General features: G+C 36.2%; 1 protein-coding gene across 9 annotated transcripts in view; it reads left to right on the forward strand.

The window, feature by feature from the left end:
• KLHL13 (kelch like family member 13) overlaps window positions 1-26,207 on the forward strand; it is a 208,001-nt gene that overhangs the window by 105,590 nt on the left and 76,204 nt on the right. For 2 of the 9 annotated variants that reach the window (XM_084870369.1, XM_084870370.1), the window contains exon 3: window positions 13,749-13,814. The exons of 4 other annotated variants lie outside the window; for them this stretch is intronic. In XM_084870369.1, coding sequence (XP_084726495.1) covers window positions 13,749-13,814 — 66 coding nt within the window. Of the gene's footprint in view, window positions 1-11,989; window positions 12,054-13,748; window positions 13,815-25,679; window positions 25,775-26,207 lie in introns of those variants that run through there. 3 more of the 9 variants (XM_084870371.1, XM_084870372.1, XM_084870377.1) reach the window with 3 other exon arrangements.

A 26,207-nucleotide genomic window follows, 5' to 3' on the forward strand; every position in this document is an offset into this window, starting at 1 on the left:
ATTAGAAACCCCTTATTTAGTTTTGAATTCCTTTATGATGAGTTGTGTACTCTTCCTGTGTCAGTCTGCAGACAAGATGGAAACTTCCTGTTTGTTTGGCAAACAAATATGAGAGCATAGCCTGTGCTGCTTTAAGAAATAGCTCCTATTAGATTGGTGTTTTCTGAAGTATGCTGTGCATGCTACCGAAGTATGCAGACTGCTGACAGTACACAGGCTTATACTTTAAATTGGAATTGTTTTCTTATTTCAAGTCTTAATGCTTATTATAAAAAAAAAAGCCTAGTGTATTACACTTGTGATTTCATGGATTTTATTGCTGAAGTCAACACAGAGCAGGTAACAACATCTCGTTCAGACCAATTGAATTACTGGTGCAGGGCTCAGATATGCCCAAGAATGCATTGCTGCAATCTTTTAAGGTCTATAGCAAAATTTTACATCCAGAAAATGGTAATTTTCAAATATACAAAGTATTTATAGTATATGCAATTGTGAATTGGAATCAGGTTTGTGCTCTATTTTTTCCTGTTTTGTTGTTGAACTAACATGATCTGTAGATATAATGGAATTTTTAAAATGTAAAGGTTCCAAACTATGATGAAAATCCTAATACTAAGGCATGATTTTGATGAAATCAGTCATGTACCTTCAGATATGAAAACCTAATTTAGTAATTGCCTGAACCATCTGCTATTGATGTAAAAGGACCAATTTCAAAGAAAATCACACAAATCTAATGAAAATTATTCTAACTTTGTGTTTTACATAGACATGATGAGAATGAATCTTTTTTATTATATATCATATGTTTGGAGAAATGTTTAATCCCACCTGTTATTTTGAAATATACAAGGGGTACTGTACAAAACCTACTTCAGAGGTTCCTCAAAAAGTTAAACATAGAGTTGCCATATGACTCAGACATTCCTCTTCTAGGTATATGCCCAAAATAACTGAAAACAGGTATTCAAACAAATACATGTACACATATCTTCATAGTAATACTATTAACAAGAGCCAAAAGGAGAAAATATCTCAAAATGTCTATTGATAGATGAATACAGATAAATTAACCATGGTATATACATATAATGTTATATTTAGCCATAAACAGGGATTAAATACTGATAACACTATACATGTTCAATGAAATAAATCTAGCACAAAAGATCACATAGTATATGATTTCATTTATGTGAAATATCAAAATAGATGAGTCCATAGAAACACAATACATATTGGTGGTTGCCAGTGACTGTGGGGAGAGGAGAATACGGAGCAAGTGTTTACTAGATGTGAGTTTTTATTTCGGGGTGATGAAAAAATTTTGAGATAAAATAGAGTAAGTAGATAGAGTTGGTGGTTGTCCAAGATCTGAAATTCACTATGTGCCACTAAACTGATAAATTAAAAATTGATTTAATATTATGTGAAAATCATTTCAAAAATACCTCAAAAGAAAAAAACCCTATCCCATAGTGTGGTGAGTGTGGCATTGTGTGGGTAATAGGATGTTAAGCTGTGCACAAACATTTATTGCTTTAACGGGTATAAAAACATGACTTTCCTTCCACCTTCTAAGTTTTTCTAGCTGGGCTAGTCAAATTAACGGAGACAGATTAACAGGAGAAAATGCCCAATGTTTATTGTATGAATGTACATTCAGGGATACAATAAGATAGGAAATCCTCAAAGAGGTATTGGGCAGTTGAGGTTTATATGCCACACTGGACAAAGGAGAAGGGGTGCAGGCATCTGAGATTACAAAGAGAAATTAGCAATTCATAGTTAGAAGAGAAAGAGGGAACAAGTGTCAAACACATTTCTGATAGAACACCCAGAAGCAATGTGACATGGGGGATTTTAGTTAATACATACATCCTTGTGTGGATCCTTTCTATCTACCATACTTAATTAGGCTAAGGTGAAAATCCTTACACTAAGGATTTCCTTAGCATATAAAAATATTTAAAAAATTTTATCTTTATTGTTGAAAGTATTACAGGTATCCCCTTTGTTTCCCCCCCCCCACTGACACCCTCCACTCCACACCCTCCCCTCCCAGCCCTTCACCACACTATTGTCTGTGTCCATGGGCTATGTATATATACATATAAGTTCCCCCACTAATCATTAATCTCCCCCACCTCTGCCCCACCACCCCCACCTTCCCTCTGAAATTCATTAGTCTGTTCCATGCTTCTGTTTCTTGATCTATTTTGTTCATTCATTTATTTATATTTTTTTCATTAGATTCCACATATGAGTGAGATCATGTGGCACTTATTTTTCTTTGACTGGCTTACTTCACTTAGCATAATACTCTCCAGGTCCATCCATGCTGTTGCAGAAGCAGTTAGGGGCAATCAGGAAGGCAGGCAGGCAAGCAGTTGGTAGCCAGCAGTCCTGGATTGTGAGAGGGATGTCCGACTGCCTGGTGGGTTCGGGCCTAAACGGGCAGTCAGACATCTTTGTATTTCAAATCTTTGACTTGATTCTTGCAATCCTCTAGTCTGCTGTTGGATCTCTGTATATTATTTTTTATTTCAGTCAGTGTGTGCTTAATTTCTAGTTGGTCCTTTTTCATATCCTCAAGTGTGTTGCTAAATTTATTGGCGTTTTCTAGATAATTCGTGAAAAACCTTATAACCATGGTTTTGAACTCTATACCTAGTAGTTTGCTTTCCTCCATTTCTTTAATTTTTTACCTGTTTCTTGCTCTCCACATTTTGGCTGTTTCCCTGAGTTGATAGAATGTCTTCGTGTGCTAGGTGTCCTATAGGGCTTAGTGGCTCAGCTTCCCTAATTAACTGAGGTGGACACTTTGGTGCACCCCTTTGTAGGCTGTGTGCACAGTCTTATTGTAGTTAAGCCTTGATTGCTGTTGGTCACTGGGAGGAATTGACCTCCAGGCCAATTGGCTGTGAGGATCAGCTGTGTCTATGCTGGGAGAACTTCTATGATGAGACACCCTTATGAGACAAGACTTGCAAAAGCCTCTGTGCTCAGCTTGGATGGAGCAGAGTCTCAGGGCAGAACAGACAGCAATGGATTCCTGTTAGCCCTGCCCTAAGCGGTCCCTGGGTATCAGTGTCCCAGGGTAACTGCTGCAAGCACCATTGAGAGAAAGCCATTCTCGAGTTTTGCCTACTGCCAGACAGTCCAGTTTCTCCCCGAATGAGTCTGGGTCTCCAGAGCCTGGCCTGGAACTGAAGTTCAGAGCAGTTGGGAGCTTTTGTCTCCTTCCTGATTGAGAAAGCCAGCCGAGTACTCAGTTGCCAACCCTCTCCATGTGCATGCCATACCTCTGCCTTCTGCAGGTCCTGTGAGTCTCAGTGTGCTTTCCTCTTTCCTTCTAGTTGCAGAATTTCCACTCAGCCAGCCTTACTGTGGTTCTGTATGATGTCTGTTTTGTCTTTTAGTTGTAATTTTGAAATTGTTGTGTGAGGCAGCAGTTCAGGTGTTTACCTACGCCATATTGGTTTCTCCTTCCTGCTTGTTCTTAAACACTCAACCCAGGTGTCGCCTCTGTGAAATTTTCCCTGATTCTCTGTCCTAGCCAAGCTAAGGCTCTGCATGAACATTAATAGCTCCTTGAGTATACATCCACTCTAGTGCATCTCACATGGTATTGTGACTATACTTGATATTCAATGGGCTGTGACCACTTTGAGAGTAAGGAACTGAGTTTACTCGGGTTTCAACTTCCAGCCTAAACACACTTGTTACAAATTAGATGCTTATTAACTGTTTGGGTGGATGAATGAATGACCTCTTCCTATAGAAAGTTAGCTTACAGACTTCATTTTGGAAGTTGGGCACCATAAAGTGAAATAAGAACAATATGTGGTAACTACTATAAGAGTTTAGAAAAGAGGGCATTTAGTGACTGTCAAAGACATCAAATTAGGTTTTAAAAAGGTAGAGCATAATTCGGAATTTAAGAAAAGGCAGAACTTATGTGAACAAAGGTGTGGCCACAATCTAGGCAAGGGGGATGGTTTATGAATTGAATGTGGATGATGAAAGCATTTAGCATCTCGAAAACAGAGAAAAGATCAGCTTAACTGGAGTGTGTTTGGTGGGGGGAGGCTAGGAGATGGAGTGGGGTGAGGAGGAGGCATATGTTCATATGTTGAAAAGTGCAGACACCCATCTAATAATGGTGAATGTTCCAAAGGTTTACTTAGAAATCATTTGCTTGGACATGACACATCATATACCGGATGACGAGGTTTCTGGCCATGACCCAAATACTGTATTTAACCTATTGAAGTGGCTGATATTTCCATGGACAGTACTAGCTTGAGTTCCAAGTTAGCAGGGGGGTCGGGAAAGGCATGGTAGATTCTGGGCTAGGAGATACTGAGTAGAAGTTGGGCTTTGTGGTTCTCCTATGACCCTTTTTTTATATCTCAGTTTTATTTTCTCTATTTCTAGATGTAGTTTCTTTATCCCCCAAGTCCCCCCCAACTTCGTTCAAGTAGCACACCAACCATGGTTACAAGGATTCCAAACTGCAGACTCTCACCACCAGCCTTTCCCATTCCCTGAGGGCAACAGCTCTTTGCTATTTGCCAATGTGAGAATAAACTGATAGGCACCTCCTCCTGGCAGCTGTACTTATAATTTTAACAGGCTTCTTTTTAGCTCAAATGAACCTGCAATTGATGGAATTTCTGGCAGTAGTACAGAGCAAATAATGAGAGGGGGAAGGAGATAGAGTGAGGGGAAAAAAAGAGGAGAAAGGGGATAGATAGGGAGAGATGGAGAAATTTTATTGTTGAGAGAAAGTTGGCACTGTAGGAGAAGATATTTGGGGATAGAGAAAACCTTTGTTAATTTCCCTTTCTACTCTACCTTCCTCTCCCCAAATTGTTTTTACATATTCTTCTCTTGAATCCACAGAAATAATAAAGTGCACTTAAAAAATTATAGCTCCCATGGCAATTTCGGTTAGAAGAGTCCTGTGTTTTCCAGTTGTGTACAAATATGGGATGGCCTATAATGGGAAATAGGGTTGAATAAATAAAGTGTGCTTGGGCTGAGGGGACCTTGAAAGTAGAATTTACAAATACATCCACACAAATAAGGAGCAATAGAAGTTTTTTGAATAGACAATTGAGATGATGAAAGTAATAAGGAAGGCTAATTAATTCTAAAATTTGGATTAGAAGTGATGGGGTATTGAATTCACTTTTGACTTGGTTAATACATACATAATCCCAGTTTTTGCTACTTTTTAAAAAAATTGTATTGGGGCTTCTTCATTTAACTGTTAGTGTCTGCCTGCCTTGCTTGCTATCTGGCTGTTCTCTGTGGCTTCTGAGCCAATCTTTCCTTTAGGATCCAGAACACCAAAGGCTTTTTATGACTCTTGTGTTTCCAACTAGCCCATGAAATTTATATACTATTTCTGTGTCCCAATAGCAAAATTCAAGTCCAGTGTTAGCAAAACACAGCTCTATTTTATAAGGCCACTTTTGTTGAAATAAAAACCTCCAGCCTTTCAAACACTATCCCAGTACACACTAAAGGACAGTGGTTAATGATCTGCATAAGTTAGCCCTCACAGCTGCAGAAGCCTCTGCCCCCTGTGCATATGTGAAACATTGTTGTGAATAGGCTCTTCCCTATGGGAAGCCTTTTATTCTTTATATTGTTCATTATGTTAATATCCTTGATATTTCTACCCTACCAGTTTGCATAAAAAGGGAGGCCAAAATATGGGGTGAGATAGGGATCTGAGACATTTCCTTAACTTAAATTATAATTCTCATATTGGAACAGAAGATTCATAGGTCTTTGTCAAATATATATATTTTTTCTTTTTTTTCCAATTACAGGGGCTTGTTAGTATTGGGCCCTCCTGTATTTGTTTGTGTATTTTCCTCTTGTCTGCTCAGCATACCATTTGAGTTACTAGGTATTGGTGATGTGCCATGGCTTGCTTGGTTGAATTCACTGTTATTTTATATTTTTGTTAAATCTAGTGGAGCAGTTATTGACAAAATTGGATTTTGTAGTATATTTTCATTATCACTAGATACAATAATGTAATAGGATGTAACAGTCCAAAATATGCTTTTATCCTTTTCACTTAGCAGTCTGTAGAAACAATTGGTTTTAGGAGATGATATTTCATATTTCAATGTTAACTGGTCTTGGTGGTGACAATCTATCAAAAAACATTTCTTCAGTTTCTAGCTTTACCAGTTCTACTATCGTGACATAGACAAATGATGATTGGCATTTCCCTTCCTTATTGTAGCTAAGTGTTTCCTTTGCTCAGTTTAGCTTAGCAGTCACTTCCCCCTCTTAGTTGTATATATACTATGCTGGGTACCTGCTAGGCACAAACAGGGTCTACCACACAAACATCATAAGGAGTCATTTAGGTATATTGTAATTGTAATCTTTTATTTCTTACTATTCATATCTTAGTTTAGGAAGGATGAGACCCTTTAATGATTTTTTGTTTAATTATCATCTGAAAACTGTTCTTAGTCTTAGAGGAGATAGGTTCCCTCTGCTGACTTAATTTCACCAAAATTTCCTCCTAAAATTAGGGTTACTGTTAGATAGGCACTGAGTTAGGGATAATAAAAACATAAAGGAGATCCAACTGCAGCTCTCAGAAGTTTACAGTTTCGTTTATAGTTTATGAAAACAGTGATAATCCAAAGTGAAAGGAACTATAATATTTAAAATGCTGTGCCAGTTTGGAAAATCTAGTACTGGAGTTGCTAAGGGATGGTAAGAAATGGTTTCATAGAAGGAGATATGCTTGGGGACAAGTAGGGCTAAAAAATATTTGCTTGGTAGACAAAGAGAGCATGGAATTCCAAGTGGAGAGAATATCATATGCTAAACCACTGAGGAGGAGACTATGGAACTTTTAAGGTCTATACCAATAAATTGCTAATTGAGGGTTAAAAGGGGTCTCTGTAAGTTGGTATTGGGAAAGAATTTCTTCTAGGCATAGGTTGATAGTTCTGCAAATTTAATTATATAGAGTTCTATATCTTCCATATTCCTCCATCCCTCTAGCCTTTTACTTCCCCAAAATAAGTGTTTAAAGACTTTTCTTTTTCTTTCCTTTTCCATATTTGTGTTTTTGACCCTTAAAATAAATACAATATAGAAGCGACTAATGAACACTAAATTAGGTGTCAGGGACCTGGATTCTTGCTTTCCAGTTCTCTCAGCAGCTATGTCACTTGAGTCAAATCATCTAATAACTCTGTTTTTTTTTTCCACTTGTAAAATGAGAATATTAACACCTGCATTGCCTACCTTGGGATTGGGTGAAAATGGAAATGAGACTCTTAAAAATTAAAAGGTATAATAAACTTTTTTATTTGGAATTCTGCTCGCTAAAGCTATCACTTGACATTTAAAACAAGTAATTTGTGGAGTATCTGGATTGGAAAATTAGGTTGGAAAGTAATTGACAAATAGAAATATTTTAACTTCCTCATTAACTCCATATGTCTACCCTTCTGTCTGTAGAATGCCATTTAGCTTATTGCCATGTTTTCAAATATACATGATAAAATTTTCTTCTTCCCAATGGTCTGTCATGTGTACCGTAGGTCCTTTCAGAGTCTCACTATAACTATTTTTAATAGTAATGGGTAGAAGAAGACTTATGAGAGGACATATTTTATAGTCAACCTAGAATAACTGATATCTATTAGGTCATTTGAATTGCGCATGAATTATTCCCAATCATTTCTGTTACCTTATAGTGGTATGATCTGAGTTTTGTTACATTTTAGATATATGTAATAAGGTTATGATTCATTCAAATGGGAGTGGGAGGTTGTATAACTGTGGCCTCCTACTTCCTTTTCCATTTTTTTTCTAATCCAGTGACAGAGTTATTAGTAACAGGAAAAGGCGCTTCAAATCATTTTCTTCACTTTGACCCCATCTTTCCCATTAGATTGACTGCCAGTACTACTGGAGTCTGATAATTCGCTTGAAATACGGATTTCTGGGATGTAGGAATATGAGCTACTGCTCCCAATATAAATACCCCTGACCAACCTTTCTTTAGATCTGTTTCTCAAAATCTGTCATCTAAGGATATTACTGCATGATAGAGAACTCTAAAAACCACTTAACTCTCCCTGTTCTGAGCCATCTTATATACACCAAAAGAAAGGAAAAGAGTACCATGGATGAGATAACATGGTAATAGTATTGTACATGGAATGTAAATGAATTATTTATACTAAAGTGATATAGGCTCTGTCATTGAAATTGCTAATAATATGAGACTTACTATGGACTACCAGGAGGTAGTTACTCCAATTTTTTCTCCTTTTACAACTTCTAGATGAATTAGTTAGATAAAATACCTATTCTAGTTTAAAGTATAATGCAAAATAATTATTGCTTTTTTTCCCCCCGCCACACCTCAAGGAAATAATCAGGCAAAATCTAAATGAGGAAATGGTTTTGTTTATTTTCTCTTTGTTCTAAAAATCTATGGTACCATTGATACATAGCTTAGAAATATTCTTCTGAATTCTCAGTGGCTTAAATTATTTTTATGTCCTCTAAGTACTACAGCTTTTAAAAATATTTCTTGAGAAAAGTGTGGCATATATCCAAAATTACATTCTTGGTTTTATTTGTGCATTTGAATATTTTCTTTAAAAGTTAATAGAAAGGAAGGTGGTCAAGTTATGTGCTCAATAAACTAGAACTGTGTAGACAGATAAATCTGGGAAATTTTTAAGTCATTGAGAAAATATTTTCTAGTATCAATGACTTTTTGAAATTATTGGCAAAATCCTCTTAATGCACTTTAACATTAAGTGGTTGAATAGATGAAAATATTTTTTTTAAATATATTTTATTGATTTTGTACAGAGAGGAAGGGAGAGAGATAGAGAGTTAGAAACATCAAGAGAGTCATCGATCAGCTGTCTCTTGCACACCCCCTACTGGGGATATGCCCACAACCAAGATACATGCCCTTGACCGGAATCGAACCCGGGACCCTTCAGTCCCCAAGCCGACGCTCTATCCACTGAGCCAAACCGGTCTTGGCAATATTTTTTATTGTCTACTTAAAATAAAGCACCATGGTTTTTGCATCATTGCATAAATCTAATAGATTATGCATGCATAAGGAGGATGAGACAAAGCTGAATGCTAAATGCCAACATCAAGGAAAGCTTGTCTGGGTATTTGACACTGAGCATAATGGGGTGTGGTTCCACAGGGAGAGAACACTAAATATTTATACCCCAGAACATGTTTCTCTGATAAAGTTTTTGTCCTAAATTAATTTCCCAGCTAACACTTTTATCCCTTTTTTAACACTTCTCCTTCTTACACTTGGATTTTCTCACTTAATACTATGGGGGAGGAACAAACTGTCCACCACCCTCAAGATTCTTCTGGCTGGTCTAATAATCAAAGAGACATGAAACAGATCGGTAAGAGAAAATGAGCAAATTAATACATACATACCAGTATGTATAGGAACCTCATATACACGAGAGAGTCAGGGATCCCACATGCAGGAGAGGTTCAGAAAAGGGAACTGTATTTAAGACATTCTGAGCTAGCTCTAGCCGGTTTGACTCAGTGGATATATATAGTGTCAGCTCATGAGCACTGAAGGGCCTAGGGTTTAATTCCCATAAAGGACACATACCTAGATAGCAGGCTTGATCCTAGTCCTGGTCTGGGTATGTGCAGGAGACAACCTATCAATGTGTCTCTCCCACATCGATATTTGACTTTCTGCCTTCTTCCCCCCTCTATAAAAATCAATGGAAAAATATCCTCATGTGAAGATTAACAACAACAAACAAAAAAAGACATTATGAGCTAGGGATGAAGTGATGCACATTGGGCTTCAGACGGTAACTGCAGGGACAGCACATGTTCAGTAATTAGTAGTTTGTCCTGCCATAAGATAGGTAAAAAGTCATTTTTCCTGATAACTCTTATCCTGAGCCAGGTTCCTAATTTAAATTCTTCTAGACAGTCAAGGGAAGAGCAGAAGTTTCTCTTCAGCCAGCAAGGTCTCAGTTTCCAATAGACAAAATGATTTGCACAGCACTAAGGCACATGTTGGGGTGGCTCTTTCTGAACCTGCACAATTCCTTATGAGATTCTAAACCTTCTGCATCCAAATTCCCGATCCTTACTCCCCCATTTCTTTCTGTGTTTTTCATAAATTCTTTGTATTTCCTGTATGCACCCTCAGGTGAATTCTCTTGGTCTACTGCAAATAGTAAAACACAATCATAGTCCCCCACCTCAATAGTTTCTGCTATTGTGTTGGTATCCCTTTCTCATAATTTCTCTGGAATTTTCAAACCAGAGTTGTGATGTATACAACCAACAACGTTGCATAGTAATGCAGAGTTGCTAACTAATACAGATCCATTTCTTTTTGCAATTCATATCCTTTCTTTTTCAGACTTGAGAGTGGTGAAGGAAGTTACTGAAGTTAGTATATACTGTGAAGTCTGGAGAGTTATGCTTTCTCAGGCCATTTGCTCTCAGGTTCTGACTTTTGCCTTAGTATTACCTCCTCACCATCTTGTTTCACTTTATAGGCAAAGGACAAAAAAGTTTCTTGAACATTGTGTGCCAAACATTAGACAGAAGGAATGGTTTAACGAAGGAACATTTAATCACTGTAGATTCAAATTGCAATGGAATATATCACAGAAAAGAATGGCATTTGAGTTGAATCTGGAGAGATGAGTTGTGTTTAGAAAGTGAAGAGATTTCATGCAGGAGGACCTCTGGAGCAAAGGTGGGAAAGAGCAAAGCAGGTTTGTAATATAGAATGGATTGCTTCTCTGCCTTTTGTCTAAGTCCAAGAGATATAGAATAGGAAGTTGGCTTAGGGGATACTAGACAGTGAATTCATTGGAAGACTAGATTGGCCAGTTTGTAGTTAGTTCTTAGAGCTGGGCATAGATGTTTGATTAATTCCTTAAGTGATCCATTTATTCAACAAATGGCCTCTCACAGCACATAGTGTAAAATCCAAACCTCTTCACAAGCATATAAGGCCCATATACCTTAAAATCTACCACATCCCTCAACACTATGTACCCTAAACTCCTTCCAGTCATACTGAAGACTTTCCTGATCCTCCCAGCACATTGTACTCCCTCAAATTTCCACTGAAGTTTCTATCAATATATCATATCATGGATATACACGTCTGAGTACATGTCTGTTTGATCATTCAACTAGGATCTTCCTGCAAGCAAGGGTTTGTGTCTTATTCTCTTTCACATCAATTATATCACCTAGCAGAATACCCACCTATTATATAGCAAATACTTAACATGTGTTGAATAAAATATTTATTCACCACTTAATTTATATCATGTACAGCAGTATTTTAAGAGAGCTATCTAGAAGCAATATGATTGATAGATTTAAGATTGTAGATGCAGAGATCAGTTACAACTATTTTTTGAAGTAGTTCATTTGTTTAAAACAAAGAAACAGGAGGGGGTAGGTTCCTAGAAAATAAAATAAAAATAAAAGGTAGGACTTAATGACTAGCTCTTAGGGACACTAGAGAAAGGAGACTTAAAGATGATAAATATTTAAGATTGCTTTCAGGTAAATATGTTTTTTTTCTAAGTCAGATGTATTTGCCTCACCCTGCCTCTGCTCCGAACTGAAGATTAACACTTTGTTTCCATTTGTTGTTGTGGAGCTAAGCTCGAGATTCATGTCGTTATGATCTTCTATCTGGCCAGGAATTAAGATATGAAATATAAATAGTTCAACCATGCCGACTACAGTTTCCTATCAAGGGAAGGTGTACAGTGCATTGGTTTTTGAATATGTAAAGCCTGTTTCTGCTTTTGGGAGCTATAATTGAGGTGCTATACCAGGAAGAGGCACTGGGGTGCGCTACTGTGTAGCAGAGCCTAGCTGTGCATCACAGCTCTCAACTTTAAAACTCCAGAGAATTTGATGAGAGAGGGATCCACAAGAACATGACAAATGATGAGAGTTCAAACCTTAAGAGAAAAATGGGCTTATTGGTAAGAGATCTTTCTTTTCCTTTATTTACTGCCGTTACTTATTCATTAAAATAGCAAGCCTGTTGTTTTTATGTGTGGCTGTGAAACGGTGTACAAAAATCAATTTTATATGTATTGTAGAATTCAGGAGACATATTGGTAACCATGCAAAAATCATAGGAAGCATATCTAAAGCTTTAATGTAAAAAGAACACGAAGGGATTTTTACTTTATTTCAGAATATGCTGTAGATTTATTTATATAGCTTAAATGTAATACATGTTTAGAAATATATATATATATATATATATTTTAAAGTTAAAATAAAGGATAGTGACTTGTGTAGGTACATAATTTCATTCGGTTACCAGAAGGTGGCACACCAGATTCTTCTTAAACACACAAAGGAAAGGGATAATATCAATAAGAATATGAAATACGCTGTATTTAAAGATACTTTAATGTATTTTAAAGCAAAAATTATATATAATTGTTATCTGCTTGGTGAAGCTTAGTGTTAAAAGATGAAAAATATGAATTTAACCCATTGTAGCTTTTTATGATTCAAAAATAATGATTTTTGAATATATAAAATTTAAAAGTAGACTTTGAAATTATATTGTCATTAAGGAGATACTGTGTTGAATTTACCATTAAAAAATAAATAAAATACTTGCTGCCTACCTTTTGCATAAGAAATCAATAGATTTAGGATAGCGTTCTGTATAAGTTCTCTGCCGAGGTTTTCCTAAAGATACTATTAGACTATGACTTTGATTTAGTTGTGACTTTAATAATGCAATAGTGCTTTGTGAGATGACCCAGAAAAAAGCCAAAACTGTTAATTTTTAAGGCAAAATTAGATAAGAGTATTGCTTCGTAATATTTACCTTCTATAAGAGAAAAATGACATAAATGTAAATAAATTCAATTTGCATTAGTGCGCCTGAAACACCTACCAGCTTTCTTTAAAATGTTTAAGAGAGTTGACTGTATATGCTGCAATGCTTCTGTAGTATCGTAGTCTTTAATTTTTAAAACTGCATTTTGGAGGCAGTACCAGAAGTATGTTCACTATTGCCTTTTGTATTAGCTCAAAGGAGACAGATATATAACAGAATTCACAAAAACAAAATTTTTTGTTTGAAGATAGATAGTACATCGCTTTATATGTTTTTATTAATTACAAGCACTATGAAAATAAGAAAATTGCTAGTAAATGAACCTAGAAGAACATTAGCCATCTGTTCTCTGAAAGCTTGTAATGGGTGTCATTTGTGTTCAGGTTTTTATGGACAAACAGTATATCAGCAAATAATTGAACTTTGGGCTTACAAAGCTAGAAAATGACAAAGCATTCCAAGGCTGAATATATATTTACTGGAAAAATGTTTCCTTGTGTCCAAATTTGGCTAGGTTAGTGTTTTAGATCAGCTGCCAATAAATGCTGTATTTAATGTCAATCTTTATGTCAGACTTTCTAAAACATTAATAGAGCTTCTAAAAACAGATAGAGTCTTATGGCTTTTAAGTTAAGTTTTAAAAAAAATGTTAATTTAGATATTTTTTAATGGTTTTGTGGTCTTAACTGGTTAGGATTTATAAACATGACTTATTAATTTACAGCTAAAATATTTTCAGAGTATGCTTTGAAAAATGTAAACAAAATACAATAAAGCCACAATTAACCAGATTTTTTTTGCACTCCACTTTTAGGAGACGGAGACAATTGTCTTTAAAACAAGCCGATTTCAAGGATATATTCAAAAAATCAACTTCAGGGTATGTCCAAGGGTCTGCATTTTCCTTTACCTTTTTGTCAGTGAGAATTTATTTTCATAAAAAGACCCTGAGATACTATGACATTCAGTCTCAAGAAAACTTTCAATGATATATAGGTTACTGTGTTTATTATGACAAAAAGAGAGAGAGAGAGAGAGAGAGAGAGAGAGAGAGAGAGAGAGAGAGAGAGAGAGAGAGAGAGGGAGAGAGAGAGGAATTATTCTGCTAAAAAGCACCACGTGTCATTGTATTGTGCTTTGTATTTCCAATGTACTTTCACAAATACAAGTTCAGTTGGTTTTCATAACATTGCTGGGAGTCTGGCAAAGAAAGTGGCAACTTCCCTATTTTAGGGATGAGGGAACATAACACCGGAAGTCACAAAGCTAGTTGGTGGCAAGGCTGTAGTCAGACCACAGGTGCCTAGCTCTGTCTTCTTTATTCTTTCCTCATCAAAAAAGTTTGAAACAAAATTTTAACTTTTCAATTTATATTGCACATCAATGTAACTGCTACTACCTTTGTTTTCTACTTGCTATACTTCACAGTTTACAACTTTACATTTATCTGCCTTTGTGCCTATCTGACAGCCAGATGGTGACCTTGCTTTCAGACTCTCCCAGACCTGGAAGAATCTGGAGTGTGGGAGGGCAAGATAATAGCTGTGGACAGTGTGGCTTGACAACTAGTGGTGAGCAGCCAATGTTGATATACTGAGGAAGGCCAGGGGCTGAGAAAGAAAACAGAATCTCACTATAGCTGGGGTTATCTTGAGTGGGGGTTAACGACCTTGACTTTTAAAGCACTATTCCTCCAAGTTTGTAAACTAGGCATGAAAATCACCTGGAGTGTTTGTTTAAAATGCATACTACTGGGCCCCACCTCCAGATTTCTATAGACTTCCACATTTTAAATATTCACCCAACATGATTCTTATTCATATTTTAGTTTGAGGGCACCTGCCTTCAAGGTATAGAATGTTTTTCTTGTTATATACACTGAGTGGCCAGATTATTATGATCTCTGAATGCATAATAATCTGGCCACTCAGTGTATGTATAGCCTATATAATAAAAAGATAATATGCAAATTGTCCCCTTAATCAGGTGTTCAACCCGCAGGCAGGCCAGCCAACCACCCATGTCCCCTTCCCCTGGCCAGGCTGGCCAGACCCCTCCCATGTATGAATTCATGCACTGGGTGATATAGATATAGATATAGATATAGATATAGATATAGATATACACACACACACTGAATGGCCAGATTATTATGCATTTAGAGATCATAATAATCTGGCCACTCAGTGTATATTGGAGTATAAAGAAAAGAGCCACTTTTCTCTCAGTACCATCTATCTGTATTCCTTGTCAAAGCATATGGGGGTAGGTGTCAGGCAAGGGTGAGGAATGACAGATGTTACTTGCACATTGCTATATCTATCTCTGAAGTACAATAGCTGTTGTATGTTATGTTCACTAGGAGATATTTTTAAAAGGCTTGTGTCCATTTTTGACTTGAAGATGATAAAGGGAAGAAAGATTTCTACCAAAAGGTGAAAAATAGTGTAAGGATCCTCAGAGGGAACAGGGGATAGAGAGGAAATCAACCAAAGACCTTATATGCATATATACATAACCCATGGACACAGACAACAGTGGAGTGAATGCCTGGGGAGGGGACAGAATTGGGGAGGAGGGGAATCAATGGGGAAAAAAAGGAGACATCTGTAATACTTTAAACAATAAAGATAAACTTTTTAAAAAAAAATAGTAAAAAATAAGTGAGTTCTGATAGTCTAAGAGTTAACCGATCCCAGTTTTAAATTTAAAAAACTGGCTAGCATACTATGCTATCCAGGATTCTGGATAGTTAAGGCTTATTGTCATATATATATATATATATATATATATATATTTACTTGTGTTTTATATGTGAATATGCAATCTGCCCGATTCATTTGTAAAGGATCTGTGGCCAGGGAATATTGTATATTTGTAACATCTAGCAAAGTCGGAAGTTCTCACTACTTACCAATGATTGAACTAATTCAGCATTCACATCTCTACATGTTTTGGGGTAGGCATAGTGAGTTGACTGATTTTGGTGTTTGTCAAGTTCATGAAGTCTACCTTACATTGTCAGTAAAGGTTGCTATACTCCAGTTTACTGCCATGCATCTAAAATGGAAACCATATTCACATGCCATGATATTTTGAATTTAATTTAAAAAATCTGCCACTTACATCTATAGATGCTTATGGCATACAAGGGGATACTGGAGGTCTCAGGTTAAACAAATGCGTATTAGTTGACAAATAGAAAACATGATCCAAATTAATCAATTTGCTAATGCTTGCTACTTGTTAGAGTATTATTTTAAGCTTGATTCTGCTGTCTCTTCACCCTTTTTGGAATACAATTTATGTTGTTCTGTGCTTTACAAATCTGAACCTCAAAAATTGGTAATTCTGAAAGCCCTCGAACATAGATATTTTCACTTAGTGAATGGATAGTATTACTGGAATGTAAACAAAATGGCTACATACTGTATTGGAAGACTCATAAAAATGCTGAGTAGCATCTCTGATTTAGATCAAGCTGAATGAGGAATGAATGAATAAATATATGCTAGCTAAAGGGAAGTTATATTTTACTTGTATTATGTAGCTTCAGAATTCCACGAGAAATAATTGATTATTTAAAACATATTTGATTTTGAAGACGTAAGTGGTTAGTTCTGAATTTACTGGTTAAAGCAGAATTAAAAAGGCAGTCATGAAACCCAAATTTAAATTGCATATAGCTTAAACCTAAGGTCACCCTAGAAGATGAACTGGATTTTTATTTCCTCTTATCAGAATCACATTTACTTTAGTTAGTAATAACAGAACATGAAATAAAGGAAAATAAATGATTCCACCCCCCTCCCCTTCCCCAATTGGATCACCGTTGTATCCAAGTAAGGAATAATCCTGGGTTAGTTTGTAACGCATAAACACTTTATATAACACTAGTGGCCCAGTGAATGAAATTCATGCACAGGGGCAGGGTGTCCCTCAGCCTGGCCTGCACCCTCTCCAATATGAGACCCCCTTAGGGGAGGTCTGACTGCCGGTTTAGGCACGATCCCATTGGGCCTAAACTGGCAGTCGGACATCCCTCTTGAAATCCAGGACCCCTGGCTCCTAACCACTGTCTGCCTGATCGCCCCTAACCACTCTTCCTGCTAGTCTGATTGCCCCCAAATGCACCCCACCAGCCTGCTTGCCCCCCCTGCCTCCCCCCACTAGCTTGCTCACCCCCAACTGCCACCCCCCCCCCCCCGCCAGCCTGATCGACCCAACTTTCCCCCTCTGCTGGCCTGATTGCCCCAACTGCCCTCCCCTGCTGTCCTGATTGCCCCTAACCGCCTCTGCCCCTCTGCCTCGGCCCCACCACCATGGCTTTGTCTAGAGGGACATCCCGAAGGTCTCCCAAAAGGTCTCCCAGTCTAATTAGCATATTACCCTTTTATTAGTATAGATGAGTTAATGATGTCTTAGAACACAGATTATCATTGAATTGCTAAATATGTTTTCAGGCATTGAAATTTGAAATTATATGCTTTTTGGCTAGTGTTTATAATTTAGACTTACCACCATATATTTGACATATTTCATTGTAACTCATTCTATACCCCCATTTTTAAAGACAAAATAAATGAACAACCTTTCTAATTTGAAATCACTGAAGAAAAGAATTCTAAATTTGAAAATGAGAAGTATCTCAAAATAGTCATGAAAATAAAGGTATTGAATTGGTTGCTAAATCTCTTGGATGTCACCATAGTAGGCAAATCCCATGACCATAAACTATACTTCTATGAAATTGTTAAGCCCCATGTTATGACATTGGATCTCAGGCTTCAAGTTTGATGTTGAGCTTCTTGGGAATTTAAGATATTTTTCATTCATTATATAGTTGAAACTTTTTATTTTTAGTCAACAATAGTTTCTTCAGGAAATTTAAAGTTTTCATGGTTAGGCTTGAGGAGTGGTAAAAAAAAAATTAAAGCAATTTAATATAAAGGGCCCCTTTTCATGGAAACTTTAAATAGTATTATCTTAATGAGTCATTAGGATTGGCTTTCCATGAAAGTGTTTGCTTCTGGTTAGCAAAACATTATTGTGATTGCTCTATAAGTATTTGAAACCAATATTTACAAATACTCAGGTGGGGAGAGGATGGGAAGACTAGGTAATCCTCCAGATCTCATTTTTAGTTATAACATTTATGATACAGATGTTAATGGTATAACTCCTCTTTGGGTGATAGTATATAATTATAATTTTAAAAAACAATAACATTATTTTGTTTTAATTGGAATATTAAGGAAAATGTCATATATTATTCTAAAGGTCTACTGGTAACTCAGATTTTTACACAAGTATAAGTAATGTAAAATATAGCAAATGATGACTTTCTTTAACTGACATGCCTTTTGAGATTGGGTATGTGATGTGCATATTATTGAAAAGTGTTTTATCCATCATTGATAAACATTATTAGAAATTGTTTACTCATTAAAATAGTTCGGGACTTATAAAAATTAAGATTCTCGTATTGCTAACTACATTGTCTTCACGGAACTTCTGTAGTTTTGCTTCTATATCTGATGCCACCAAAATTAAAACAAAGTCATAAAACTATTTGAAAGCTTCAATTAATGTACTGAGGGCCAGGTGCACAGATTTGTGCACGGATTCATGCACGGGTGGGGTCCCTCTGTGGGGGGATTGGACCAAGGCAGATAGGCAGGGAGGAGCCTGAGCCTGAGCCTGGTGCCACAGCGCTCTTACTCATCCCAGCCCCACTGCACCGAGTCAATCCCGATAGGAAGAGGCTCACATCACCTCAGCTGCACTCACCAGCTGCGAGCCCTGCATCTGGTGCCCATTGGTCAGTTGTGCTGTGTTCCCACTGTGGGAGCACACTGACCACCACGGGGCAGTTCCTATGTTGAAATTAGGAATATATATATATATTAGTAGAGCTATATTCTTAACTTTTCTCCCAGTAAAACTATACATCTTAAATGGTTTTTTATTTTTATAGTTTTGTAGATTTAATGTACAGACACTTCAGGAAATCTAACAATGTTTGGATATTTTATTTACCCAAAGTAATTTAAGTAGTTTCTTAGGAAGTTGTGGAGAGACAACTAAACAGATAAATTATCATTATTTGAGATGAGAGCAGAGATTTTTCATTCAAGCAATCCATCATCACTATAGTGATGCATTTATTTCATTTAAAAAAGCATGAATTCTGGGACATTTTTGTTATCACACTTATTTTTAATAAGATAATGTACATATTTAATTTATTTTCATTTTAAGGATTTATAGCCTAAAATTAACAACTTAACAATGAATATTCCTTTTACCTGAACTTTGCTTTTAGTAATAGCAGAATCAATAACAACATTAAAAAACCTTCCAGGATATATCCTTTCTTCAACACAATTCTTATATAATCACTCTGCTTATAAATTTCTTTTCAATTTTCTCAACAATTATTGGTTAACTGCTTTCCAATGTGCCAGTAACAGTACTCAATATAGAAGTTAGAAACATTCAGGGTTTCCTTCTTGAAGGAGGAGCAGGAAAATGGGGAGGGCTTCTCAAGCAGATAAAGTGAGACTGGGCACATGGTGTGGTAATCATATGGCCTCTTATTGGAGCACTGGACACATTCTTTCTATTTGATTCTGATATACTCTCTAAATGGCATTTTTCAGTTTTAAAATGGTCATGCAAAGTCATGTATGTAAACAGTTTACATTCGAAAATCATTGATTTCCACCACTATTACTCCTCACACAAATACTTTGGTTTGGATTTTAAAGCATTTTGTAATAAAGGTGAATACTTAAGAATTAATTTTGTTTATGCATAACAAAGATGCATAAAGACTTACTTGGGTATATGCATTTGGGAATAATATCCGAATGAAGCACTGATGAATAGTCTCCCCCCAAAACTATGAAGAATTTAGATACTGCAGAAAACAAAAGGATGAAGGAAGTGCAAAAACTTCTGAATTTCTCATTCATTGCTAATCCTTCTTTCAGCTGGAGTGAGAGATCAGGGGAAGTCAGAAGCTGTAAGTCATGAGTTCTCAGCAATTGGATATTACTTGTTATCTGCTCAGTCCTTCTGTATTTTTGTCTTCCCACGCCAACTTCTATCTTAGTTCCATAACCTCATGGATTTGACCCCAAATTATAAAAGATGCTATGTAAATATCAGAAACCACTACCATTCTGGCTTTCCATTCTCCTTTCAGTCATTACTTTTTTTTCTCCTTTGGTCCCATTAACTATTGTTTTCTGTCTTATCATCTTTCCAACTCTTCTTATTGTTGTATCTACCCAACAAACAAACAAACAAACAAAACCAAATAAATCAGTACTTTTTTTCTCCTATGGAAATGTTAAAGATGGGAGAGTACATTCTTTATGCCATTATGGCATGAGGAATTCTCCATGCATATACATATGCATGTCCATGAATTGCGTTTTTCTACTTGTTAGTATTGTTAAGGCGATAGGTACTATGCTATTCCAAGACATAGCCATAATTACAGTCGTCTATGTAAATCCTTTGTGGAGCTATAAGGATAAACAAAGTTCTGTTAATGAAATTGACATGTGAGAAGTTGCTTATAAAATAAAATGATTATTTTTCAATGTAATTTTATTTAAGAAACATCTGTGACTTTCATTTTGGTTTTAGCAAGACTGCATATCTGAATATCTAGTAAAATCTTTAATGTATTTGGTATTCAATTTCCTGAAACAAATAAAAGAAATACAGATGCACACAAATATATATAGCCATTCCTGTGAAGAGTTCTTTTCTTGTATTAAGGAGCATTGAATGAGTAAGAATTTTGCTGTTGTACAGAAGTTAATTTTTTATGTTCTTTAAAGTATTTAACCATCTTACTCAGTTGAATGAGTAGGATGGTTAAATACTGATTGGTAGAACATAAACAGAGCACACAATTTGGCATGATCTACAGTCTTGTCTGAGCAATGCGAATAACATGGATATCCCAGATTAGTCTGAAGAGATATTGTCAAGGCTGATGAGAAGATTACACAATACCTGCTCACACAAACTGTGGCTAGTGCTATTAGTCTTTAGTTGTACTCACTACAGAAATAGCCAAAACTTGCAAGAAAAAGGTAGGTCAGTTCCCTCTCTCTCTCTCTCTCTCTCTCTCTCTCTCTCTCTCTCTCTATATATATATATATATATATATATATATATATATATATAATTGATTTTTTACAGAGAGGAAGGGAGAGAGATAGAGAGCTAGAAACGTCGATGAGAGAGAAACATAGACCAGCTGCCTCTTGCACACCCCCTACCGGGGATGTGCCCGCAACCAATGTACATGCCCTTGACCAGAATCGAACCTGGGACCTTTCAGTCCACAGACCTAAGCTCTACCGCTGAGCCAAACCGGTTTTGGCATGTAGGTCAGTTCTTAAAGAATATCAGGAAAATATGGAAAGATAGGTCATATATACAACATATTAGTAAATTCCTTTAGTGAAGAGGTGTTACTGGAGATAAATTGTAACAGTCAATCAGCAAGTTAAACTTTCCTATAAAGTTATTTAGAAATATTTACATTGAGAAAAAATATATTACTAGATATATATTTCATTTTTCTTCCATACTATGACTGGCTTAATTTTTATTTACCCTTTTCTCCCTGATCTTTCCTAAAACACCTTATGGAATTAAGATTTTGGATATAGTCTTTCTTTACCCTTTTGTAATTGTAGGAGTAAATAGCTCTTTGTAGTTCTTGTTTCTTTATAGTACATTCAGATATTTACAAAATGAGGTTCACTTCATATAGAAACACACATCTTATGGAATGATCTGATTGAGAAGGAGGAACAGTAGGAATTCTAAAGTGGGAATCTTGGGCTAGGAGATTCAAACTTTGTTTCTTGTTCCAATTCTGCAACTAGCTAGCAGTATGACATCAGCAAGTTAACTTCTCTGGGCTTTAGGTTTACTTATTTTTTTCATCTATACCATGAGGGTGTTGAGCAAGATGGTTTATAAGAGTTCTTAATATTATAATAATGTTCTTTCTACATTGGGAGCCAGGGAATTCTGTGTTGTAAGATTTGGCCAAGAATGTCTCTTCTTATAGCCTTGGCCAAGTCCCAGAATTTCCCTTTGTTTATTACATCTCTGCATTTCACAGGTATTTTTAAGTGATTAGTTAGCGTTCACAAAATGCTTTGAAGAGCTTTTGTGAATGTTGTCTTTCTATCCTGTTTTATGAAGTTGTCCATAATAGAAACCAAGTGCTCTGTAAATGAAATAAGTGTTTCCTATAATGTGAATTAGGGTATTTGACATTTCTTAGTCTCAATATTAAAGTAGTGGGACACTGAACCTGCATAAAATTATATTTAAAACACACATTTAATTGTTTTCTTCCTTTCACTCTGAATTGAAAACAATTTTAGTTCCAGAATGCAATGGTAATTACACTTCGTAGTTGCTACTGGAGTTGCTGTCAGGTAATAAAAACTGATTAATTTGGAATTTGCTAATTTGTAATTCCAGTGATTTTACCTGGCTGAAGTGTATTTCTAAATGATGAGTAATGGTGTTAAACAAATTAATAGTGTAAAGTATATTTAATGGACTATATTTCTACTTAAAGGAATTATTTTTAAAGCCTTTGGCATAATAGATGTTTGCTCATGAGAGATAACTACAGATCTCGCCTAGCAGTTTATTAAAGTGAAAGATCTGAATATAAGTAAATGTCCATCATCACATATAATGATTTCAGGGTTTGAGGATATTTAAGAGTGCTGAGGATGAGGTGGAGGAAGCAGCCTTATTTTCTTTTCCCTTTGAACAAATGCTATTGTACAATTATAATACCATAAAAACAGGTTCTGGACATTAAGACTAAAAAAAACCCGCATTAAGTATAAGGATAATGTAGACTGAAAATTAGCATAGATTATTTGGTGGTATTGGTTGATTTCTTTGGAGCCTAATGAGATTAGTTACAAAGAATATTGCTTTTTTAAATCAGTTGATTGTTCACAGAAGAATAATAACTTGAGAGCCTTTGCAATAAAGTGATCTTTACCTATTTGTGAGGGCTACCCTCTTGGAAATTTGGAAAATTCTATATTCACCCCATATCCCACTTATAACTGTTGAGTAGTTTTATAGATAAACTGCTCAGAACATTTTACTATCATATTTTTACATAGGTTTTGGGTTGTTTGTTCTCAGGAGAAGTTACATTTGCAATCACTGCTTTGTCATAAGTTGGAATGTGGTTGAATTTCCTTTCTAAAATACTGCTTCCTTTTGGTGGGTGAAGGAAGCAGTGTTTTAGAAAGAAAATTCAACCCATTTCGTGGGGAGGGGTTTGGGATGGGAATGGGGGGATGAGGACAATTATGTAATACCATAATCAATAAATCAATAAAATAAAATAAAATAAAATAAAAAATAAAGCACTGCGTTCTTGCTACAGATAGCTAATTTGGAGCTGTTTTATGTTTTATATTTTAAATGCTTGAGAATGCATTGGATTTTGGAATAGTACATTCCAAACTTGTTTGAATACGTGTGTGTGTCCTTCTTGGGGTTTCCAAAAGATTGTTACTGCTGATTGTACCTGCAACCCTTTTGCTCCATAGCTATTAAGGATTATTACACAGAACCTTCTAATGCAAAATATTAGCATGGCTTATTTGTATTAATGGCGGGCTTTTTTAACCATTGAAATATATTTTGGTGACCAAGCTATGGATAAATACTCCTTTCTGTGATTCCTTTGAAGATGTCTATGAGACAGTTTTGTGTGTGAGTACTAAAAAATTGAAAATATAATTTAATCTTTTGAAATGTTTGACTGTTTCTTTTTGGGGGGGTGTTAATTGTGTATTCTAGAATGAATAAAATTAGTTGTGAGGTGGTGATGGCTGATATCTATTTAATATTTAATAAAATTTATGCATTACTGGTCAATATTTCAAAATAGTCTTTTAGTCTCTTTGTATATATGAATGTTTATATGCATATACAGGGTGTCCCCAAAATGTACACTGAGTGGCCAGATTATTATGATTTCCAAACACATAATAATCTGGCCACTCAATGTATATGCTATATAATAAAAGGCTAATATGCAAATTATCCCCTCAACCAGGAGTTCACCAAACGCCCATGTCCCCTCCCCCTGGCCAGGCTGACTGGACCCCACCCATGCATGAATTCATGCACTGGGCATCCAATATATATATATATATATATATATATATATATATATATATATATATATATTGAGTGGCCAGATTCTTATGCATTCAGAGATCATAATAATCTGGCCACTCAGTGTATTATATATAAACTGTAACAGCTGATAGCTCAATTTTGAAAATGAAATATATTTTAATAAACACTGCCTTTATAATTATTCAAAGTGTGTGTATACATTTTTGGGACACCCTGTATATGAATGTGTGTATGTATATACTGCATATCTACTATAAACCTACTTTTGCCCCACCCTGTATATGTTTGGGTTTCATAGGAAAATACTTTTTGCCTGAATGTTGACATGTATCTTAAAGGAAGGTACTTGTGATTTACCTTAGCTGATTTGAGTCTGTATTTCTGTGATTTTTGAATACAAAGGAGAAATCATCTTAAGGAGTAAGTCTCCTTAAGAGTAAATATTTTAGAAAATAGTAATAACTTGGAAAGAGTATCTGAAGCCCACTACTCAAGTTGGAAGCACAAGTTTATTGTTTAGATACAAACTTGAAAGTAAATACGAGCTTTGTCACTACAGTGATTTTTTTTTAAAGGTACTGGCTTTTGTGTCAATGGTAGTCTGTCTTTGCTAAGCTTTCAGTGTTGAAGAGAGATAATTCTGCTTTTAGGTAAAAGTGGAAGGGTGCTGTAAAGCTAGATATTTAGTGATGGTGACTTACCTGCATCAGAAGTAAAATACTTCAGCCTGAAAATAAAGAGTTCAGCACAATACCAGTTGTCCTATTTTCCTGTCTTAGAATTGTGTAGAAAATTGCGAGTTTGATGCTTTACAGACACTTAAAACAGTCACTTTCAGGGCACTTAGGATGATATTTTCTGGAAGCATTTTAAAACAATATAGATGAACCTTATATTTCCATTGCTTTCATGAAATACCTCAAGCTGCCTTTGACAGTAGCTTTAATTTTTTAACCTCCTTGTCAGTCATTAAGCCCTAGAGGTAACGAACCGGCTGCTGAGATTCGGAATGGCCCCTGCTGGACACCTGCTTGGCCAGCAGCATTGGTCTCTCCTCTAGGCAATTTGTGAGCTGTTTGGGGGTGGGGGGAGGAGTGAGGGGGGTGAACCGGAGGGGGAAGGGGGAGAGAAAGGGAGGGCAGCATTGAATTAGATTGTTGATAGCGTCCCTCTGAGGACTGCTATTCAGAGCACGCTACTCTGTACTTCTCTGCTGCAGAAGACAGAGTGATTTTCGTGTCACCACAGCATGTTTTAAATGTATGAGATTTTGCTCATCCCGGCTTGGAAATAAGAATAGGGAAAGGAGAGCAACTTGAATCAGAAGCTACTAGAAGAATGTGCAGAGTTCTGCAGCAGTTTATATTTGTTCTTACATTTGCCTTCTTCTAACTGGAAAACAGAGAGACTGGCATTTTTAAATGGGCTTTTCCCATAATGGCATTCTTGTATTGTGTGGCCAGAGCTTGCACAGGAGGAAAGCAGGCTGCTGAATTTAGTCACTGATCTCTATTAGCTGTGGCCTAAGGCTATGCTGAGGTTTATATCCCATTTGTATTGTTGCAGCTCAAAAGAAGAATGTTCAGAGGATGACAAGTGTATTCTGAGTAGGTATGTTGTTTCATTTTCATATGAAACCCATCTATTTTTTTTTCCTGCTACTATTGGTCAGAAATCAGGTTAAGAGGTGCAGAATATAGTACAGTGCTGCAGTATCCCGGTTAAGGTAGAACAATGGCAATGCAAGCTTAAAACAATACAATAAAAAGCAAAACCCTAGCTGCTTTTATTAAATAAAGCTGCATTGTGCCGTATGCACAGTGCAGTCTTAAAAAAAATATACTGCAGTCAATGCTTTCCTAACGAGGTGGCACTATTGTTGAGTTAGAACGATAGAATCATCATATTGCTTTAGGGGACAGGAGGATTTAAAGGAGGTACCTTGTAGCCCTATTTTACAGATTGGAAGCATCGGTTTAAGGGCGCTGGCAGAATCCTTTGCTTGTTCTCCGCGGCAGCCACTGCTGTGTCAGTACAGTGTGGA

This window comes from Pipistrellus hanaki, assembly GCF_964339955.1.
Source record: "Pipistrellus hanaki genome assembly, chromosome: X".
NCBI classification, from domain to species: Eukaryota; Metazoa; Chordata; class Mammalia; order Chiroptera; family Vespertilionidae; genus Pipistrellus; species Pipistrellus hanaki.